This window comes from Strix aluco, chromosome 2 (genome assembly GCF_031877795.1).
Source record: "Strix aluco isolate bStrAlu1 chromosome 2, bStrAlu1.hap1, whole genome shotgun sequence".
In the NCBI taxonomy this organism is placed as follows: domain Eukaryota; kingdom Metazoa; phylum Chordata; class Aves; order Strigiformes; family Strigidae; genus Strix; species Strix aluco.
In genome coordinates this window covers 108,514,363-108,535,902 of record NC_133932.1, presented here as the reverse complement: position 1 = coordinate 108,535,902, position 21,540 = coordinate 108,514,363, and the positions used below count along the sequence as shown (strand labels likewise).

General features: G+C 38.7%; 1 protein-coding gene across 1 annotated transcript; it reads right to left on the bottom strand.

The window, feature by feature from the left end:
- Window positions 1-705: 705 nt before the first annotated feature.
- Window positions 706-21,257, bottom strand: SERPINE3 (serpin family E member 3). Its single transcript, XM_074816959.1, has 8 exons — window positions 20,999-21,257; window positions 16,300-16,533; window positions 14,818-15,015; window positions 9,424-9,622; window positions 8,262-8,362; window positions 4,589-4,675; window positions 2,897-2,980; window positions 706-746 (listed from the first exon to the last, which is right to left on the bottom strand). Exons 1-8 carry the CDS (start codon window positions 21,255-21,257, stop codon window positions 706-708), a joined length of 1,203 nt encoding a protein of 400 aa, XP_074673060.1.
- Window positions 21,258-21,540: the final 283 nt, after the last annotated feature.

Below are 21,540 nucleotides of genomic sequence, written 5' to 3'. Positions count from 1 at the left end.
ATTCAGTGTTCTTCAGGAATGTCTGTTCTATGTTGTGTACACTTTAAAAAAGTAAAATAAAGGGTAGTAAAGGTAGTAGTAATACCTTTTTTGGCAATAGTATTTGTTTGGTCACTGAGTGGGTATTTCTGCTTCCTACCTGTTCTGTCAGTTTTAAAATAGCCTCTCAACATGATTTCCTTTTCACAGCATTTTGCTCTTTGTTATCTAAGTCTGGGACCAGACTGAATTTCAATTTTGTTTGTCAGTTTTTGACTTCAGGACAGGGAAATAAAATTGTGCTTGAAAAATAACATATATCACAAAGTTTTCTTGCAGGATGCTTTCTTTCAGATGACCTACATACTTGGCAACAGTCAAGCTGACTTTAACCATGATGAAGTTAAGCAGAAGCTGTTGGCCCATATTCTTAAACATTCAGGTGACAAAATCTGGTTTTTCCTCAAAAGAGTTTTTTCTTCAAATGTTTATATGCTTTTACTATCTTTGCTGTAGTTGTGGTGATAAGGATTCGTAGAGAGCTGTAGGTTTCCAACAATATGTACAAGATAATAAAGTAATGGAGAGTTTGCTCACTCTTATTCTTGCAAAAATTACCTTGTTTAAACCAGTGTTTTAATAAATACATATAATGCAGACTTTAATTTCACGGAAGGGAAGCTTACCATAGGAGGACTAGAAGACAATGTACTTGTCTAGTGGTTATTATGAAGGATTTGTAACTCTTCCTATAAAGAGTACTGAACCTGTAAATGAAAACAGCATTAACACTATTTCAGTTTGGGACCATATTTTCAAAGTGTAATACAGTTTAAATACATAAATTAAGCATGGAACTAGCAGATTTATGATCATTCATTGTTTGTATGGAAAAATCAACTGCAATTGCATGCTTGCCTTGGGATAATTTGAACATTTCTGTATTAAAAACAAAAAGGCCTTTCCAAATATTTGGTAGCCTAAACCAGAAATCTGCCCAAACCTGAAGCTTACCCAAACCACAGGCTAAAGAATCTCTTTTGAACCGAGCAAAACAGAGCCTAAATTCATTCAGTAGTGTTGATATTGTAGTCACGGGAGCGATATTACAACCACTTGAATGAAATCACTGCCTCAGATTCATTGAATTTGTGGTTCAGTTGTTTGTACTGCTGTTATCTTGCCTGTCCTTCAAAGGGAATATGTTCAGACCTGAACTTCAGATTAAAAAACCCAACCTTTTTCAATTATTTCAGGCAGAACCATGCTATTTTAAGGCTTGGAAAATATATTTCTGCTATTACTAGAAGACTGATGCAATAAAGACTTCTGGTCTACGTAAAGATTCGTTGTGAAGTTTATGGGGATAGTAAGTTTTAAGTACCTCTAATTAGGTTATTAAAACCAGATCTTGTTTACCCTTTCGCCTTTTCATACCTGAACAACTTCAGTCACTAAGTTTGAACAAGCAAAATGACTGAATGTTTTCACAGTTTTCACTTTTTGCATTAAAAAGCTTAACTTAGAAATGTACTTTTGAGTTGATTGGAAGGTATATACTTTGTTATGCTTCATATAAAAATCCTGGTTTACAATATGGTTTCCTTCCTATTTATATGATTTATCATATACTGTAAACAGGGGGTTTATTCACCAAAATCAGTTTGTTCTTAATCCTGTGGCTGAGGCTTCATAGATCAGCTTTTAGTGCATTTGCCAAATAAAAATACTTTTATTTATTGAATGGTAATGATTGCCAAAGCATATTTGAAGGAAAACCCCCAACAAGGTAGTGCTTTTCTCTTTAAAAAAGATGTATTTGCATTTTGGTCAAAATGTAAGATGCAGATTTTTAAAGCAGAATGTTGCATACACAGGTATTCACCAACTAAGTTAACCGCCTGTTAAGTGGTGCACGGTGCAATTCTTTATTATAGTCAAAGAACTATATGGTGGTTTCCTTTGGCAGAGATTCTGCGTAACTTATGTGATTGGACATATGTGAAATGAGACATGTAGTCTAATACTGAATTCAAAGGAGCACTGTGATGCTTCACTCTTTCAGAGATGCTCTCCAGTTTTGTTTGTTTTGGGGGGCTGGGGGAGTTCATCTGCAAGAGAGTTATCGGTTGCAAAAGGAACATGCATTTTTTGACAGTTCCTTGCAAAAATGAAGATACAAGTTAGGTTTTTTGCAGAGCTAAGTTACCTGATTACATACAGTGAATATCCATGGCTTTTGGTAACCTGAATGTTTCATGAGCACACTAAGTAGTGAAGAGTCCAGATGTGCAAAACTCTCCTCAAAGGTGTTGATATTCAAGATACGAGGGAAGAAAAACTTGCGTCTGCATATTCTGAGCTATAGTTGGGCAAAAGATTGTTGGTCTTCAGAATTTCTGAGCTATCCCCCTAGAAACTACTCAGGTAGGAATTAATACAGGGAGTTTTAGGTCCTGGAGTCCAGGTGCCTACAGGCAGAAGTCAGCTGTATGCCATCTGTGTAGGCATGAATAAGTTTCATTTATAGGGAAAGATTTCTATTTTATCTTCTTCAGGTATTAATCCAGCTGATTTGTAATTTGAATTGCCCTATGGAGGTTGGTCCCTAATCCTCGGGCATTTAAGATCTATAAGATCTTTCTAGTGCCTATAATTATGGTAGAAATCTTTCTGAGCACATTGCATATACATAGAAGAGGCTAATCTGGCTTCCCTGACTTCTATGACTATCATGCATTTTTTTTTTTTTTTAGAGAAACCGAATTCCTTATGCTTAAAAAACACTAAACCCACTGTTTCCATGGTTGTTGAAGTTTCCTGGACTGAAGAATGGCATGCTGTTTACAAAGAACTTGCTATTGATTGCAGTGCTACTTGTGAAAGATTCTGCTACTGAAACACAAAGCATGCGTACCTGTATTAGCTTGTCTCAGGAAAAATGTGAAAGGTCTGTCTGCTTTAAAAATAGGTGTTCGAGATCTTTTTAGTAATACCATTGCTGTAATGCAACAAAGAAAACATTAGTAAAATGTGTCCATTTTCTTTCCATCTTCCGTGCAGTGCCCTCAAGCTCTGATGTTTAGTATCTTGAGTTTTGCATTGTTCCTCTGCCTTAAGAATGAAACAAGAATTTTATCCAGCAGTGAAATCAGTCTGGGTGAATGAACAAATCAAGTGTTGTGAGACTACATGCAGGTGATTCATGTGTATTTTGTTGCTGAAGGGAATATGTCTGGCTTTGGATTTCAAAGGTAATGTAATTTTTGTTTTTATCACAGCCCTAACTCTGCTGAAGTCATACCATGCTATTGCCTAACCTGTTAGGCAATTCCTAGCTCTGCTGTTCTGGTAAAAAAGATAATCAAGGCACAAATGTAGTCCCTTTTCTAAATGGGAGACAAACACCAGAGAAATATCTACTGGATATCATCCTGGAATTTCTCTGTCAAAACTTTCAACAAAACCTGTTTCCTCTATCTCAGTTTATGACTGTCTTTCCCCTCTCTGGCTGTGGGTTAATTATTAGACTGAAAAAAGAGCTCTTAAGAGTTACGATGGCTCAGCTATTAATAAAATACATCTTATTTAAATTAATTCTTCCTTGTGGCTATATAGTATTAAGAACACATTGTCAAAAAAAACCCATGATACTAAAAAACACGGATTTGGATTATTTTTTAATGAGCTATTAAAACAATGGCATTCAATTGAAAATTCAAGACTCATTAAAACTAGTTTGAGTGGCACTGTTTCAGTATTCCTAAAAAGTGCCTACTTTAGCTTTCAGGCCACTGTGTGACTAGATCCAGAGTTTTTAAAGTAAACAATAATTATACCTTTGTAAATCAGCCTGGAGAAGAGAAGGCTCCAGGGAGACCTTATAGGAGCATTCCAGTACCTAAAGGGGGTCTACAAGAAAGCTGGAGAGGGACTTTTTACAAGGGCATGGAGTGAATAGGACAAGGCGTAATGGTTTTAAACTGAAAGGGTAGATTTAATTTAGATATAAGGAAGAAGTTCTTCACTGTGAGGTTGATGAGACACTGGCACAGGCTGCCCAGAGAGGTTGTGGCTGCCCCCTCCCTGGAATTGTTCAAGATTGGACAGGGCTTTGAGCAACCTGGTCTAGTGGAAGGTGTCCCTGCCCATGGCAGGGGGGTTGGAACTAGATGATCTTTAAGGTCACTTCCAATCCAAACCATTCTATGATTCTACAATTCATGAAGACAACTTTCCCATCATTACCTTCAATGCTATCAAAGAGAATATCTTCAAAAAACAACCCCCATAACAGTTTGGGAGCGACAGATAAAGTGTGAGTAACCTTTTTTCATTCTTTGCTTTTATGATCTGAGCAAAGACATTTAACCAACAGAAAAATAAGTGGTTTGTTTTCTCAAACTAGATATTCCCTGGGCTGGTAGAGCTGGTTTTCACTTGAGCCTTTACATGTTAGTCTGAGATCAAAAATTAAATAGTTTGTTACACATAGAAGTTTAAATTTAGGTTAGGTGTACATTTAAATGCTATTTCAAAATAAGACGTAGTTATTTCTGTTAGTGATAAGCTCCAGAAGTGAGAAGTAAAGTCTGTATATTTGATTTACCTGTAGCTCCTGATGCCTTTGTACCATCCTCTGTTATTTCAATCTCTGCTTTGTGGAGAGCATCTGAAATATAAAGATTATCTTGCTCTGCAAAAAACCAGAAATGAATAGTTATTTTCTGAATTTCATTGCAGACATATTTTTTTTAAAAATTCAGAATGCTTTTACCTTTTTTTCTCTGCAGAATCTAAGGATCATATAACTGTTAGATATTTCAGCTGGGCAACTAATTCGGTGACTGAAACTAACTACCCTAAAGGTTGGCTGGGCCAAAGGATTCCAGTCCCTTGACATCTAGCTGGAGCAGCAGTAACTGCATCACTGCCTGATGCTGCTGGACAAATAGTCATGTATGCTTGGCCTCTAGTCCATTCAATTTTCAAAAAATGAAGCAAAAATTTCTAAAATTATTCTTAAGATAGCACTGCTTACAAAATACTTAGTGCTTACTAGAAGGAATATAATTTTAGACAGTGTTTAGCTCTCAAGGAATTTACTGCAATAACATGAAGTACAGGAAGCTCTCCACCTTACTACATGTGAACTGATGCTGAATACAGTGCATGTCATATTATTACCTTCTGTCAAAAATTCCTTTCATTTGTTCCTTCAGCACATCATGTTTAGAAAGACAGCACAGTATAAACCTGCCTTTCAGTTGCCTTTTCTGTATCTTTCTTCCATGTTAGAAGATCCTTAGTTCTAATTTTGACACAACTCCTGATTTTTCATATGTGTGCCTAAGACGGGTAAACATAGACAGCCTGAATGTCTAAGCTAGCTTAACATTACGGACTTTTTACCTCAGCATGCAACTGAGATAATATGACTACTTTGGTTTTGGAACAGCATGACCTTATATGCAGGGAACTTGAAGGATAAGCTAAAACACTCATGTGTGTCTTCAACTTATCTGCCCAAACATGTCGTTTGTCACAGAGCACAGCTTGCTTGATGGCCTAACTGCCTCTTGACTTTCATGTGAAAGATGAGCAGTGAAGTTCTTAGGAAAGAATCACTACTGGGAACACAAAGTTGGGGTATTTTTCTGCTTAAGAGCATTTCTGCTATTGACTACTCATCACTCAGATCTGCTTTCTAGTATGGGGGAGGAAGAATGACAAGATTTTGACTGTGTGAGTATTGGTGTAAATCTGGAAGAGCCGTGAAGTGTCCTCACATGTTTGGTGATGGAGCCCGTGGCAATCTGGCCCATTTCCACTGATGTCCAGTGTTGGGAGTTGGGTTCGGGCTACAGAAGAGCATCACTTTGACACAATATAGGAACATCTTTAGAGTAAGATAACAGATGAGAAAGGCAACATTAGGGTACTTTAGGGAAGACAGCATGTCTGAGATCTCTGCATTGCAGATGGAGGGAAGCAGGTTCCTTGACAGTGTGAGTAGGAATGCACACATCTGACTGCTTCTGACTTGTGTCACCATTGTGAATACCCTCTTCTCCCTCATTTCTACCCATGTTAACCTATTCTTTCATCTTTATGAGTGTTTTCCCACTATATGTACAACAGCAGACACAATGCTGAATGGGAATTACTAGTTTGAGAGGTCTCTGGGTTGTGGTGGAAAGCAAGGTTACCTGATGAGAGTGGAAACTAATTAACACAGTGGGGACAATGTATGAATTGAGGAACTGTTGGAAGGGAAATTGCAGAAAAAACACTCCTCGGGAAGAAATGATGGGACTGTGACATAAAATGGAGCTTGGAAAACATTAGTTTCAGAAAGATGTCAAAGAGAGTGTTACAAGTCTGCTGCTGCCCAGCTGACTGGAGAGCAGAAAGTAGGGAAGGTTGAGAGGCTTTTTCTTTCTTGTCTGAATCTGAGGATCAAGTTTGACATATAGATGAAAACGGAAATACTAAAAGAGCACTTTATCTGTTTCTATGTGAATTTTGTCCAGTCAAAAATCTGAGATGGAAACAAGAAAGACAAAACTAGGGAGAGGCACATTTTTTTAAAATTAGATAAATCTAACATATTTTGGAGGAAAAAAATTAGAAGTTTTCAGGCATAAAGAAGCTAATCCAGGTCTGGAATGAAGTAACCCATTTGTTTCCTAAATGTGATCTGAGAGTAAGGATTCTGAAGATTGCAGTTTCTGCTTCATATGGAAGAGGAAGTGAAAACTTACTGGTTCTTTTTCCAACTATATCTATTGGTTAAATAAAAGGTAAACCTTCCTTATAAACTCTGCCTCATGTAACTCTTACACCATCATAGCTCTAACCCTACTATTACGATACATGACTGGGTAGTGTAAGAGTAGAATTGAGAAGGGCCTCAACATATCCTTTAATCCATAAGACCGCCACAGGCAGGATCAAATACTTCTACAAGCCTTACCCTGTATGACGGAAGCCACTGAGTTGCATACATGGGAAAGAAGCTGCTAAATGATATTGTTTATGATGGAGTTAATTTCCTCAAAGTATTTATCTTATTTAAATAGATGTTAATTTTATAAAATACATCTAGAGTCATAGAATACCACGTTGAAAGGGACCTCAAGGATCATCTGGTCCAACCTTTCTTGGCAAAAGCTTGGTCTAGACAAGGTGGCCCAGCACCCTGTCCAGCTGAATCTTAAAAGTGTCCAATGTTGGGGAATCCACCGGTTCCCTGGGGAGATTATTCCAATGGCTGATTATTTTCATTGTGAACATCCTTGTGCACTTTATCAGTATATTAACATTTGTTTGCAATAAACAAAGAGTAGGCTTTAAGAAAAAATTGGGTAGTAACAAATTATTTTAATGTGTATCTCTGCAGTTTGAGATATATGCTGCAATAGAACAATGCTATATTCAATTTTAGAAGGATAATTCAAAAACCCCATAAGTAACGTGCCTTCTGAGGTTCATCCCGGGAAAGCAACTTTTCTGTAAAAGCATCTTTAAATTGGAGGAATTTCATTTATTCACTCACACAAGAATTGCATGAACTCTCTTCATCTCTCTGGGCAGCTACCACTCTGAGTCTTTGCTATAAGCAGAAGTGACTAAGTTGAAATAATTTGTGTTGCTGGAAGTAGTCAAAATAAAATAGATAATTGGAATTCTTTTTGTATTTAATATTAAATAGGGATAAAAATTTTCCAAGGAGCAGAATAACTTCAGACTTCCAAAACCAGACTAGTATTTTAGCAAAGGAAAAGTATAATTTAGTCCACTGGTCATTGGATTAGCAAGACATCATAACATGGGCATATGCCAATATCGTTTGCGGTGTCAGGAGTTGGAATAGAGACTTGTTGGACCAGCATCCCTAACTGTTAAAACAACTATTTAAAAACACAAATATGAATGCAAGTTGTACTAAATCATCCTAAATTTCTGAGTAAATCACCATTTTCCAGGCCTACACTGTCTTGGCAGTTTTAATCTTAAAGAAATAAGGAGAAAAAAAAACCCAAGCAACACCAAACACAACCCTGTCCCTTTCAGATTCTTCTTCCCTACAAAACAACAGCTCAAAATACAATTGCCAATAATGAAATAGAACAGTTGAGCGTGAATTGTGTTTTGGAGTTTCACAGAGGAAGAAGTAAAATCAGTTCAGAAGGCCCAGGTCTACTGAATTGTTCAAATGTAAGAGTTTACAACTATTGGGTCAACGATCATTATTTTTTTTATTCAGTCAAGCCTCTTACCTGAAATGCCTTTAAAGTTAGCAGTGATGGGATCAAATGCGTCTCTAATTCCCAAGGCAGAAAAAACTGTCTTTAGGTCAAAAAGGCTTTGAATACTGAACCTGAAATGAATATGATAGATTTTATTTAAATACAGGATTTGTAGTTTCATAGAGCTAAAATCTGGAACAGATGCAATTTATTTCAAGCCTTTGCATTTCATCCATCTATTTCTATATGATCCCAATGCGTTCCATCTGATTAAGTGTTCTTTGCAGAAAAGCAACTCATCTTCACCTGAAGACATTAACAGAAGGAATCCCTGACCTCCATCTATTGCAATCAGACCACCTCTCACTCTTCTTGTCACATGAACTCTGCATTTCCCCAAGTGTCCTCTTTTTAACAATCTTTTTGGCTGTAGCAAAGGGCCCTTTGAAACATTTGCCAAAGATTAGCGAGAAAAAGAATATTAATGTACAAATTGTTTTTCGGCGCTTCATTAACATGAGGAATGCATTGTAAGAGATGTGTAATGAAGCCCTTCCATGCTGATCCATACAGTAGGTACAGCTACAAAAGGCCCTTCTGCACCTGATTCCTCCTGCTATGCAATTTCATTTGAATAGATGATAGAAAATACTCCAGGATATGTGCATTTGCTAGCAACGGCAAATGACTAATGTGGAAAACAGATGGCTGAAACTTAATTTGTGCACAGAAAGATGGGTATGACTGGTGGGGGCCCCCAAGTTCTTTATGGAGTGCTTTTGTAGTAGACTAATAAGTTGTAAAAATAAGCTATTGCATTTTTTCAAAGGTTATATATATATTTTTCCTTAAGCAAAGAGAAAAATGGAGTGTGGGAAAGGTCCAGGAACATTCTCTCTTTTAGATCCTTAAAGGATTTTTTTACCCCAGACAAATTTTAAGTAAAAGCTGTAGGATCAACTGAAATACTTGTTTTTTAAAACAGTACGGAGCATACCAGAAAGTTTTGGCATTCCCAGCTCACCTCTTCATGGCTTAAGAAAGGGTTAGAGCTTTTCTAATCATGTGATGAATAACAAAACCGAAAACATCTCATTTGATTTTGCCTCACACATTGCCCGTGTCAGCACTATCACACAGAATTCTGCAAACTGAAGTACAGAAGCCGTCTTGGAGTACTAACATTGCTTACCTGGGTAGAAAAATGTCCATCTTTGTTCTCTTTAAGCTGTTGGCCCAGAGGGTTATGGTTTTGGCAGAAAGGTGAGACTCAATCTGGGACAAAGATGTTCTTTTGTGGCTGGGAAGCACTAGAAACATGCTGAGTTTCTCCCCCAGGTAGGGTAACTCGACCACGCTGAAACCCTCCAGAGCTACAGTCTGGAACTGGCCTGTGGGTGGGCAAATATAGATCTTATTTCAGCATTCAAGTGGGGAAAAAAACCCAAACCCCACAACCCAAGCCTGGGTCAGCAGATGGTTCAGAACTCCAGTGATGGGGTATAAGAGGTTGTCTCTAACACATGCGCTTGCAACCAGCTCAGGTTGCTCTTAACTTCTATCTGAACAGAGGTGATTGTGTCAAAACAAATAAATAAAAATATATCTATATATATCTTGGAAGAAAAATGCCAATGACAGTAATAGTACCTGAAGCACTGTTTCAACACAGCATGGATGTTTTATTTCTCACATAGTAACTGTCCTCCTTGCTGACTTTAAAAAACATTACTGAGACAGTGACAGCAACTTTATGGTGACTGTTCTTGCAATGCTTGTTCTTTGAATGATCTTACCATTTTCTCTGTGTTTTCCATCAAATACCTTTCACTAAAAATTCACTACTGAAAGAAATTACAAAAACAAGATGAGGAAGTGTCCTATTGAATTAATTGAAAACTTTGCTTCATGTTTCTTTACTACTTTTAAAAATCAGTTTTAATCTTATTTCAAGAAACAAATAGCTACATTAAACAATAAAGTAGTTAGGCTTATGGTAATTTAAGCACCAAATTTTTTATTGTTGAAAATCTAGGCCTAAAGCGTATCAAAATCAGATGAAGGTTATAAAATCTAGCCTCAAAAGTAAGGTAGGCTTGTAATTAGTTATGCAACAATTTGTAACAGCCATTAAAAGTACTATTTTAATTCCATATTTCAATGAACAACTAGTCCAGGCATTTCTAATGGACTGTTAGAACAGATCTAATTATCACAATTTTACTTTCTTATTTTTTCCCCAACAAATAACATTTCTGAAACACTCATCAATACTTAGCAGGCCAGGGGTTAAATACAAGTTGCAAGCAAATGACTTCTCATTGTCATTGCTGCAGGCCATCGAAATATTTAATCTATTCCCTCTTCACTCAGCTGTAGTAGTTGTATCTTCAAGGGTAGATACTCACACTTTTTGAGTCAGTGATTGTAAATAACAGAATATAGGTAGTTTGTGTTCATAATACATAAATATCAGCCAATAAGTAGCTGTAAGATGTCTCAAATGTTTAGAGTACAGCATTTGTTAGTTTTGCAGATCTGGATTAGATAGGATTCATTAAATGTTGATTATTCCGCTAGATTAAATTTTAGGATCTTGTATTAGCCCTCCCACCATGCAACGTGGAGAGGCAACTGCACTGTTAAAACCACCTCCCAGCACATGGATTGCTTTGCCAAGAAAAGACCTTCTGGTTTGTAATAGGCAAGCAGGGAAGATTTACATTTGTAGTTCACTGGTCATGAGTGGCTTAACCTATGGGCATGTTAATATTTTGAAGTCAACACATTGTGCACAAAGGTTATACAGATCTTATTAGTGAATTAGAAAGAAAATCAAAAACTTGAGATTACTGAGTCAGAACATTTAGCGTTCCTAACTTGAACTGCTTTTGAGCATCCCATAAGAACTATATATATGCTAAATCAATGTTCAAATAGAGTTAACAAATTGCTTGGAAAAATGAATATGTAAAATAGCTGCAGTGTTTATAAGGCTTGCATAAATAGTAAAGTTGACATTTTCTTGGAGCAGTGTTAATTGTCCTCAGGCTGATTTCTTCTGCGTGGCCCTGTTAAAAGGATAAACCATGTTGTAAATGTTGAGATCAATATCAGGCCACAGCTAATCTTTCTCACTCCGTGCTTTTATCCTGATGGTAGACAGCTGCTGTAATTCAATAACGAAGGGAAGTTATCTCATGCCTCTGTTTTGCTGTAGTAAACCTGTCTTTTGTATTAATTTCAAACTGATTCATTAGGAATGTGTCTAGCATTTCTAGTGACAAAGAGTGAATTGGCCCTATCAGATCTGACAATCAGCAAATTTTAAATGATCCCTCTCATTTCAGTTTCCTCAAAAGTCTCTCCAGCTGCAGAAAGCTCACACATTTTAGACTAATTTAGACCTTATTATTTAGACCAATTTTAGACCTTTTAGATGAAAAAGGTAATTCCAGTATTTTGGTTAACTTTCTTTTTCTATGCAAATATTTAATGCTCCAGCTACCTACTTAAGGATGATAGGATGGAGTTTTTGTGTTTAGGCAAATGGTCAGACAAGCACAACTAACAATTTCACATCAAGCTTGCAAGGGATCAGGAGCAAATATATGGTCAGTCTGCAGCTCAACTGCTGAATTTCTGATCACTGATCTTTACCCAAGATCTCCACTTGTATGAGCACCAGCAGCCCCCTGCCTTTGGTCATTTTAGACGTCTCATTTCTTTATGTCACTATACTAAAAGATGAAGTTTGGAGGAAAGATTTGTTCCTGAGCTAATAGCTGTGTGTTAGTCCCGAGAAACCTGTTCAACTGAATAGCTTGTGAAGCAGTGAAGGGTGATGCTATTCCAGACTTCATGAGTAACAAAGGCCCCTCAATGAGCTGGTGATACAAAATCAGGGGGCTGAAAGATCACTAGCCGATGTAGTAGTTTATGTTACTCAACAACAAGGATGATAAGGTGTAGGGTTTTGTAAAGGGAAACTCTGCACTCCCGAGTAAAGTCAACTAACTTATAAAAGATTCAGATGCAAAGAGGATGGGGGTGCTCCAAGTCAGACGTGTGAAGTCACTCAGGAGCCGGCAGTCCCAGCAGGAGGAAGAAGTGTGGTGGACACACCACGGATGTCCCGGATGAAGAAACACCACAAAGAAAGATGCAAGGACAAACTTGCAGAAAGCAGAAAAAGTGATTCCTTACCTGGGTAAATAGGCATAAATAGGCATGCCCAATAAATAGGCATAGAAATAAAGAGTGGCTAACTGCCAACTTGATGTGACTCTTGCACAGAAAAGGAAAATGTTTTAGCCATATAAACAAGAGGAAAAGGAAAGAATAATAGTGCTGCTGAACACTGAATTTATTTCTTTTTAGATTAATCCCAATTATTTGCTGGAACTGATGGGAAAGAAATAATCTGATGATATAGCAAAGGATAATGGTGAGGTTCCTAAAGGAAGTGAGGAAATAACAGGAGGTATTACAACACCAGAGACAGAAACAAAGTTTAAACTACTTGAGAGAGACAAATAATAATCTGGGGCCTGGATGATCACCACCCCAGAATACGGCAAGAACTTGGATGTGAAATTGCAAATATGTCAGCAAAGATTTTTAATAGACCTGTAGATTCAGTTGTGTTCCCTAACTGAAAAACAGGAACATATTAATAAAAAGAAAGTAATCTGGGAAATTTTAGGTCTTTGAGAAGTTTTAGAACATACGCTGGAGAAAATAATCAAGTCACAGAGGGAAAGTGAGAAAAATTGCAACATCAGGTAGACCCTAGCAAACAAATCTATAAGCTTTTTTGACTTTGTAACTAGTTTGATTAAAAGGCATAGATCTGGCCTGGTTTAATGAGTAAAACATTAAACATAATTTCACTATGGCACTATTTACAGTTAGAAGTGATGGCAATTAGAGCAAGAAATGAATGGCAGCAAGCAGCCACTTGAAGGGGAAACTACAATGAGCCAAGTTAAAAGTGGGGCTCCCAGGTTGAAAACAGGTTAGCACTTTCCAAAGTAGTGCCAACATTCAAGACTTTCATCAAAGACAAACAGTGAGGTTATTGTGATGACTGGAGTAGTGGAAATCAAATGATGGTTCAAAACCACAAAAGAAGTATGTACTTGTGGAGATTTCCCTCCCCTTGATAAACCTAGGACTTATCAGCTGGAAAAAAAAGGAGAAAGAATAAAGGCCCAGGTGGGGTCAACCTTGAGTAACCACTCTGAGCTGATTCTGCAGTGCACTACACAAGGTATTTTTAGCAAGTCATAGAAATACTAAGAGCATTTTATTGAGCATGGATATGACCTTATTAAACGTATTATGTACATTCCTGGTCGCTTATTTTCAAGAAAGATTTATTTAAATTGGAAAAGTGCAGAAAAGAACTATCTGGGTTTTTTTTAATAGATTAGAAGAGCCTGGCGTCTTCATCTTAGCTAACAGGAAATTGAGAGGCAGCTTGGTGACTGGCAAATACATTTGGGAGTAAATATCAAAGCTGAAGAGAAACTATTTAACTTAAAGGAAAAAGCTAGCACGATGCTAACAGATATAAATTGGTCTTGAAAAAATTTAGACTTGGAATTAGGAAGGTTTTTTTCAGTGCATTTCTGAAATTTAGGATAGAAGGGAAAGGAGCTTTTTATATTTTTCAAGAGATTGTAGCCCTAAATGGAAGAATTCCTGGTAGTAGAAAATTAAGTCTACAGCATGAGTCCTTCTGTCAGTAACCCACATACTCCAGGCCTTTAAAAGGATCATACACTATATTCATATAGTATACAAATAAATGTTTGATCTGTATTTATACTGTTTTAAACCCACGTTGAGAGCATCCACTGATTGGCTATAAGAGCCATAAAAATTTGTTTCCCCTTTGTTGCAGAATTTGTTGCTGAAGATGTGCAGTTTTACCCTAAAGCCTTGGAGAATGGCTTTGACCAGACATAGGAGAGATGGGTGTGTAGTGCTGGTGCTCCTGGTGATATTATCCTCTCTCTGGTGCTCACACACTCAAGGGACAAACAGTCATGAGGCTGAATGGCCCAAAAATTTCTTAAACCCCTGCCTCCAGATCAAATTGGTAGGAGCTTGATCTTGTTTTAGTTCTAACTGACCCTCTGTCATGGGATCAGATGTGCTTCCTAGGGTCCTCCCTTCTTATGCAGCTTTATTTAACAAGCTCCCTGCTACTGCAAAGGACTTTGTATACCAAGGTGCCTCCAGTCTCTCCTGTTCTCTTCTCCTAGCATGTTATCTCGGTACCTTTCGGTTGTTTGCTATAGCTGACAAATTTGTTATGGAGTGCTGCGTGGTGTTGGTCTGTGAGCAGTGAACAGTACATGTTTTAGGAACCATTTTGAACCCAGGATCTGTTCTGTGGTTGCCTGGGATTATAAGGAGTCAATTCAGTCACCCAAGTGGTCTCTTTGTTTGATGGGATTTCTTCTGAGACTTCTCCAAGCTGGGAAAATAACACATCTTAGTGCAGTAGCTGTGGAAATCAAATAAATAAAACTGTTCCATGTTGTACAATGGAGCAAACTGGATCAAGGACAGTTACCATAGTTAACTTCGGCTGTGTGATGCATCGTTGGCACTTTCAGGGTTGAGCCCTCCACCGTGGTAAAAGGCAACATCTGGGTATCCATAAAAGAAAACTTCTTTTGCCATGTGCTTTTGAAGTACATGGTGCTCACCAGGGTGACCTGACTGAGCGGTGACCCAGCTCTCTCCAACAAGATGCCATGCACATCTCCATCTGCATAGAAAAGAGGTGGGGAGGGGGACACACGTCGTCCTTCTCACCCAGGCCTAAAGCCAGGTCTGTGTGAGTAAATAAAGCAAGTCAGGACTACTCTCCATCCCTAAGGAAAAGAGGCACACCTCACAAGGAATTGATAAACCTTCTACCTTCCCCTCCCCACCTGCGCATGGACTTCATTGGGGTTGCCTGTTGGTCCATGCTCTCCCCTGAACCAAGTTCAAATAAGTCAATACTGAGGGCCAAAGTTGTGCCAGGACTGTGCTACTCGCTGGAGTGTGGATTGACAGCAGCCTAGTGCTCAGTACCATACCCTGGCCCTGACTGGTCTTCTAGCTTAAATGTGCCCACACATATCTTGGAGTGGTTCATCGTTAGCACCAGAAATCCCTCATGAAATGGATTTATGATTACAGATTGCTTTATGAAGTAACTAAGTCAACTGAAGGTCAAATCCCGCTTCTCCCTCTCTCATTTAACTGACAGTTCAGCTGATCCTGCTTCCTGGGTATCTCAGAGATTTTTGAAACTGTGATCCTTCTTCTAATTCATCGATACTCATATGAGTACCACAGTATGAACTCCCATTTTAGTTCCTGCTTCTAGAGCAATACTTTTCTGTCATGAAGCTGGATCACTTATTACAGTTCATTTGAGAAGGATAGCAGCTTTAATGTGTGTGTTTAACATCACTTTACACGTTGATGGCCAAATTAACACTCATGTAACTTAAGTCGATGGGGCAAATGGGGGATTGATATGGTCTGCTGCTTCTAAGGACTTACTTTTTCAATTATATTTTCATTAACACAGAACTTAATTTCATTACTTTTCTTGCTTGTGTGAAAAGTAAGTTCATTTTATTTCCTATTTTGACTTTTTAAACTCAGAGTCTGACTGCTGAGCTTATGGCCCTGTGTGTTCCCCACAGCAGCATGAACACATTCAACGCAGCAAACTTGGTCCCTGGGGAATATGACTGTTCCCCATTAAAACTGAAAACCCTTCAAAGAATTGCCATTTCAAAAATTAGAGGAGCAAGTCCAAGTGGTTACCAGCTTGATACTGCAAACTTATACTCACAGATTCAGACCTATTCCCACTTTCCTCACACTGGAAATGAGCATCAGCACAAGAATTAGATTTCACAACTCTCAGTCTTGGTTTGAACAACACGGGATATTGGCAAAAAACTTTATACTTGGTTAAATGCAGGTTCTCTCATTACTCTTATTTTACATTTTATTCATGTGCAATCATTCTCACTGGCTGTTATGTTACCTCCAAGATTACCGGTGATCCATTCCTGTATTTGGGTTGTGGTTCTGTTGGGGTCAGTGAAGTTGGTTTGCTGCAGGCTGCTGTTTGCCCAACGCACAGCATGTGCAGCGAAGATGGGCGAGAGCTGCACGCTGGCATCCATGAAGAAGGAACATGCCAGCTGAACCACTGTGCCTTGGCTGGAGTCAGTCGCTCTTTCATACACTGTGTGCAAGAAATCCTGCACACTTTGATCTGCCAGGCAAGAGAGAGGGAGAAACTGCAATTATTGTGTTGAGGCTAAGGACAGCAGAGATTGCACCAGGGCTCAGCAGCTTTCAACTCTAGTGCTGACACTGGTGTCCTCTGAAAGTTAAAGCACTATAACAACTAAAGCATCCTTGACTTTAATGGGGTATTACTGTCAAGTGCTACTGTCAAGGACGGTGATGCACTGGGCACAGGAAAGTACTCTTCATGTTGCTGTAGAAATCACTCTAGGCAGTTATGTCAAGTGACCGATTTCACACCAGGCTCACACCTCTATGAAAACACAGCTCTTACAGTTCATAAAGAACTTTATTTTCTTTTGGGAACTCTCTGGGTTCCCATTAGTGAGACCTAACACCTCTGGCTGTGACTGGCTGAGCTGCTGATGCCACAGTACCACCATCTTCTCCTGCCATTATCGATGGCACCCACCCCAGGAAAGGCATCTCCTTGACTGATCCAGGTCTGTCTCTCTTCCCTTGGCCCTCATGTGTTGTTTTGTTTCTTGAAGGATGGTGCGCCAAACTGGTCCACTATTGCAGATAAGCCCTGGAAATGCTGAGTAGATCTGATACGTTGCTTCATGTATGTTACAAGCAAGTCTTCTCTTTATACAACCCACAACAGTGTCTGCTTTTTCTGAAGTACAATTATATTTCGCATTCAATATTCCTTTTTTTTAATTACTAAGAGCCCTCAGATCCTTTCTGAAAAAACTATTCTTTGGCTCATTGGTCCCCAGTTTGAATGGCTGATTACCCCTTCTAAATGTAGAATTTTGCATTTGTCCTTTTTGATTTGTGTCCTACTTCACTTCACACGTATCTTCAATTTGCCAGTATCCCTTTGAATTCTGTTCTCATCTTCCAAAATGCTTGTAGCAACTATGAGCTCAGTGTCATTGAAAAAGTCAGTAATGTATTCTCTAGTTTGTTGTCTACTGATGGAAATAACTGAATAGTGCCTCAGTCTCCTGTTCCTGGGGATCCCGTGGTAGTTCACAGAATCATAGAATAGTTTGAGTTGGAAGGGGCCTTTAAAGGTCATCTAGTCCAACCCCCCTGCAATGAGCAGGGACATCTTCAACTAGATCAGGATGGTGGTGGCTTCTCTGATGGATACAGGGTTGAGGTGTGGGCCCAACAGGAACATGAGTCCTGCAAAATAGAAGATCTTGTGTTTTCAAAATCACAAAGTTTCTAGTAGGCTTCCCTGAAGGGTGATTTAGCAGCTGTTCCTGGTTGTCATTATTTTGCTCACTGGTTTGTGATGGGATGGTTCATACCAAGGTGACCTCCTGAGGCCTGGGAATTGCACCCAGTCTGAAAGATGTTGATGGGTTCTGTGTCAAATCTTCTCCAATTTCTTGTGTTTGCAATTCAGCCCCTTTCCCATATCCTTTGTTGTGCTTTGGAGGAGACTCGCCTACATCCAGACAATAAAAGTCTTGTTGAGATTGTTACTTGCCTTTAAGACATTTCCAGCAGGTTCCTTCTCCCATAAATAAGCTTCCTCTGAGGACTGAAAAGTGTCTGGAGATTGCTTTACTTCTGCAGCAAGACATCAGTGCCTCTTGGCTCTGCGGGACCACCAGAACCTCTCTGCTTTCCCTGGGGGAAGAGGCACCAGATGTCCTAATTTCTGTGTGAAACTTAATCAACAAATTGCTGTCCACTGTCTCCAAGAGGGGTCTGTATTGTACCCCTCTCTTCTCCAGGCTGCCGTACTTATCTCAGGTGCTCCTTTGTCTTGGCCTGAAACCCTTGGGCACCCTGGGCAGCTTTCAAGTATCTGGCTCCTCATGGGCATGGCTGGGCTTGCCATTATGGCCTTAGCTGGAAATCTTGGTTTTGACTCCAGAAAGACCTTAGGCAAAGGAAGACCACCCAGTTTTTCCAGACACCTGTGGGTGTAGGCAGTACTGGAGGGAAGTCAGGCTGGGCTGCCACCTGGGACATGGATGGTTTGGGGCAGCTAACTGGGGAAGGATCCATCCTGCCTGGACCGACCTGTCTGAACTGAGCATCAGGTCAACGCCAGGATTGCTGTGAACCTCCAGCTGCCAGCCACATCCCTGATCTCATCAGGAGACTTTTACTGCATTCGTTCAGAGTCTTGATGGGATAAAAGGGGAGTTTCACATCTACTGACTTCTACCACCCAAGATTCTGTGCATGTTTTCTGACCTAATAGTATTCCTTTAATAACCTGCAAGAAGACTAATCACCTATGGGAAGTTTGGTATTAACATTTAGATCTATTACTCTTTAAGGGATAAAATATTGAACTTGAACAGATGTCAAGAAAACTCACACAGTCTGAGGTGCAAAGTGCTTTTCTCGTATGTTTTGCATTAGTGCAAGAGCATTTGGCAAGCTCTCTCAAGGATGTGAGAAATCAAAGATGGTAAATTGGAAGCAGATGTTAACGTGAGATGTGGTGTCCTGAGCTTGTAACTTCAGTCATATCAAAGTGCTTAGCTAACCAAAGTCCTGAATTCTTACTTGGAAAATTCAAAGTTCAAAATGGCTTTAGAATACTCTACTGTTGATAAAATAGAACAGCAAGGAGAAAGCATTTCGAAGCATGTCATTTTTTCTGTGCTGTCTAGAGACACATCCCTTTTTACATTGTTTTTCTTAGTACTAGAATAAAGGTGAGCAAATCTTCCAAACATTAAAAGAAGATTACAAGTGCATGTAAGAGCGGATTCTCTGTGAATAGTGAATGTACCATCAAAGTTTTCCTTGTTTTCAGCCTGCTAAGGTTTTAACCACATCCTTCATTATTGTTTAAGACAGACCAACAGAAACACTAATGCAAACATCTAACGGAAGAAATTTATCAGATATGCATACACATGTGATTTGGTTTTACTAATCTGACAAAAAATTTGATCTAAGTATTTGATTTATTTATTTGATTTAAACCATTTGAGAAAGTGATTTCCTTCTCTGTTACTGTAAATGTGCTGTTATATTCAATGGCAATAGATCCCATCCTATTTTATTTTCGCATTCATGCATTAATTCATGCATTAATATTACTGAAAGCCAAAGATCATGTGGCTTGTGCCACAGACAGCTAAAATGGAGATAAAATGTCTGCTTGATATGATGCGCCACATGAGAAGAAGTAAGGTAACACAAAAGAGCTAGAAGGTCATTAATAGCCTCTGCGCTTCTCTTTGTTACATTTCGTGTGGAGATGTGTGCCTGAATTTCACTGTGCAATATTTTTCTTAAGGTTCTCTCTTAATAACCAAACCCCTAATGACCAGAAGTATCAAGCAAAGTATAATCGTTGTATGAACTAATGTTGTTTAAAATTACTCTACTGAATGTACAGAAACAGGATTTTCATAGGCAAGACTTCATTATATCAGCTGCTCATAATATAGACGTAGTGTCCTTGTGTCAGTACATGCAGCCACATATATATATCAGGCAGAGTTAACTCTTACTGCTGTGTTGATTTTGAATATTAACAATATAGAGAATGATAAGAGTGACTAGGGTAGGTTACAACACAGGACAGTGAAATTGCTGTAGGTTTTATCTTTAGTTTTCATAAGCTGAAAGTAAATTTTATGCTGAAAAATAGCAGTGTCATCTCTATACATAAGTCTTGTATGTAAGCTGCAAATTTTGAAGATGAGGCAGTCATCTGCTTTTCATAAACATTGTGCCCATAATGTAAAATAGTTTTTGACATGTGAAGTGAGATGATAGGATAATCCAGAGCTAAAATGAAAACAGCATGCTTAAATTCAGCTGACTTAATGTTAGATTTTAAGACATCTGCCTTTTCCATATCCCTTCCAGATTCCCAGTGAGTTTTTATTTTAGCTTGCTTTCAGGCAAAGATGCAATTGAACCATCCATCTGTCAATGTATATATCTCTCTGCCAGTCTCCTTCTAATAACTTTTCATTATTTTGGCCAGTTGTAATGACATTAGAAAAAAGTGCAAAGTCTTAAAGATAATTCAATTTCTATAGGTTTCATAAAAATTGTTAATGGGGTAGGAGAGAAAACGTAAGTGGGATAGGAGAGAAGATGACTGTCCTTTGCCTGGCAGCTCTTTGCAGAGGACACGGGGGGAGGCCAGGACACAATGGACACAATGAACCTCTGGGAAACCAGAAGCAATTCTGCTGTTCATGGAAGCAGCTTTTCTAGATGTGGTTGTATTTTGGTGCAGTAAAAGAGCAAACACTGATCAAGAAAATAGGGGGATAATAACCTGCATATCAAATACTCCCTTGAGTTTCCTTTGTCTAGCTGATACCTGGCTACCAAAGATGGAGAAAACACTCCTAAGCTACATCTTGCAGTGAGACAGAAGACAGAAGTTTAAAATGATGTGTGCAATTGCTGTCTCCTTAGTAAAGCTGTGAATTTATTGCAAAATGTAAGACAAGAAGTATTTTTTTTAAGTGGTACATTACCATGAATATTGTATCCTAGGGCATCCTGCAACTCTGTAAAGGTATTTCCTTGAGCTCCAAACTGCAGCAGCTCCAAAGAAACAGCCACGCTTGCTGGAGAGACTACCAGATTGGTTCTGTTCTCTGCTTCAGATACATGCCGGTAGAGATTGATGGCAAATTCAGTCTTCAGCTCTTTCAACTCATCATAGGAGATGCAGTTTCCTTTGGTTAAACAGCAAGCAGACAGGATGAACACAGAGAAGAAAATGGGCAACATGAAGGTGAGCTGGGAGCACTCTTCAGCAGATAATCATACCTGCAATTAATAATAAAGACATATTTAGCAAAGCGATAGTCTGAGCTGACAGAGGAACTTTCTCTTTCCATCAGTGTTTAGATATCACTTGCAACAGTAAGGATCACTGTTAAAATACTTGTCCAGGTCTACCCAGTAGCTATTGTCATAAGAAAAAAACAGATGTAAGGGCATGCTGATGACTCTGTTGACTAACAAGAACGGAGTTTTCCAGAATGCTGTACCCATATAGGATGGTTAGCCA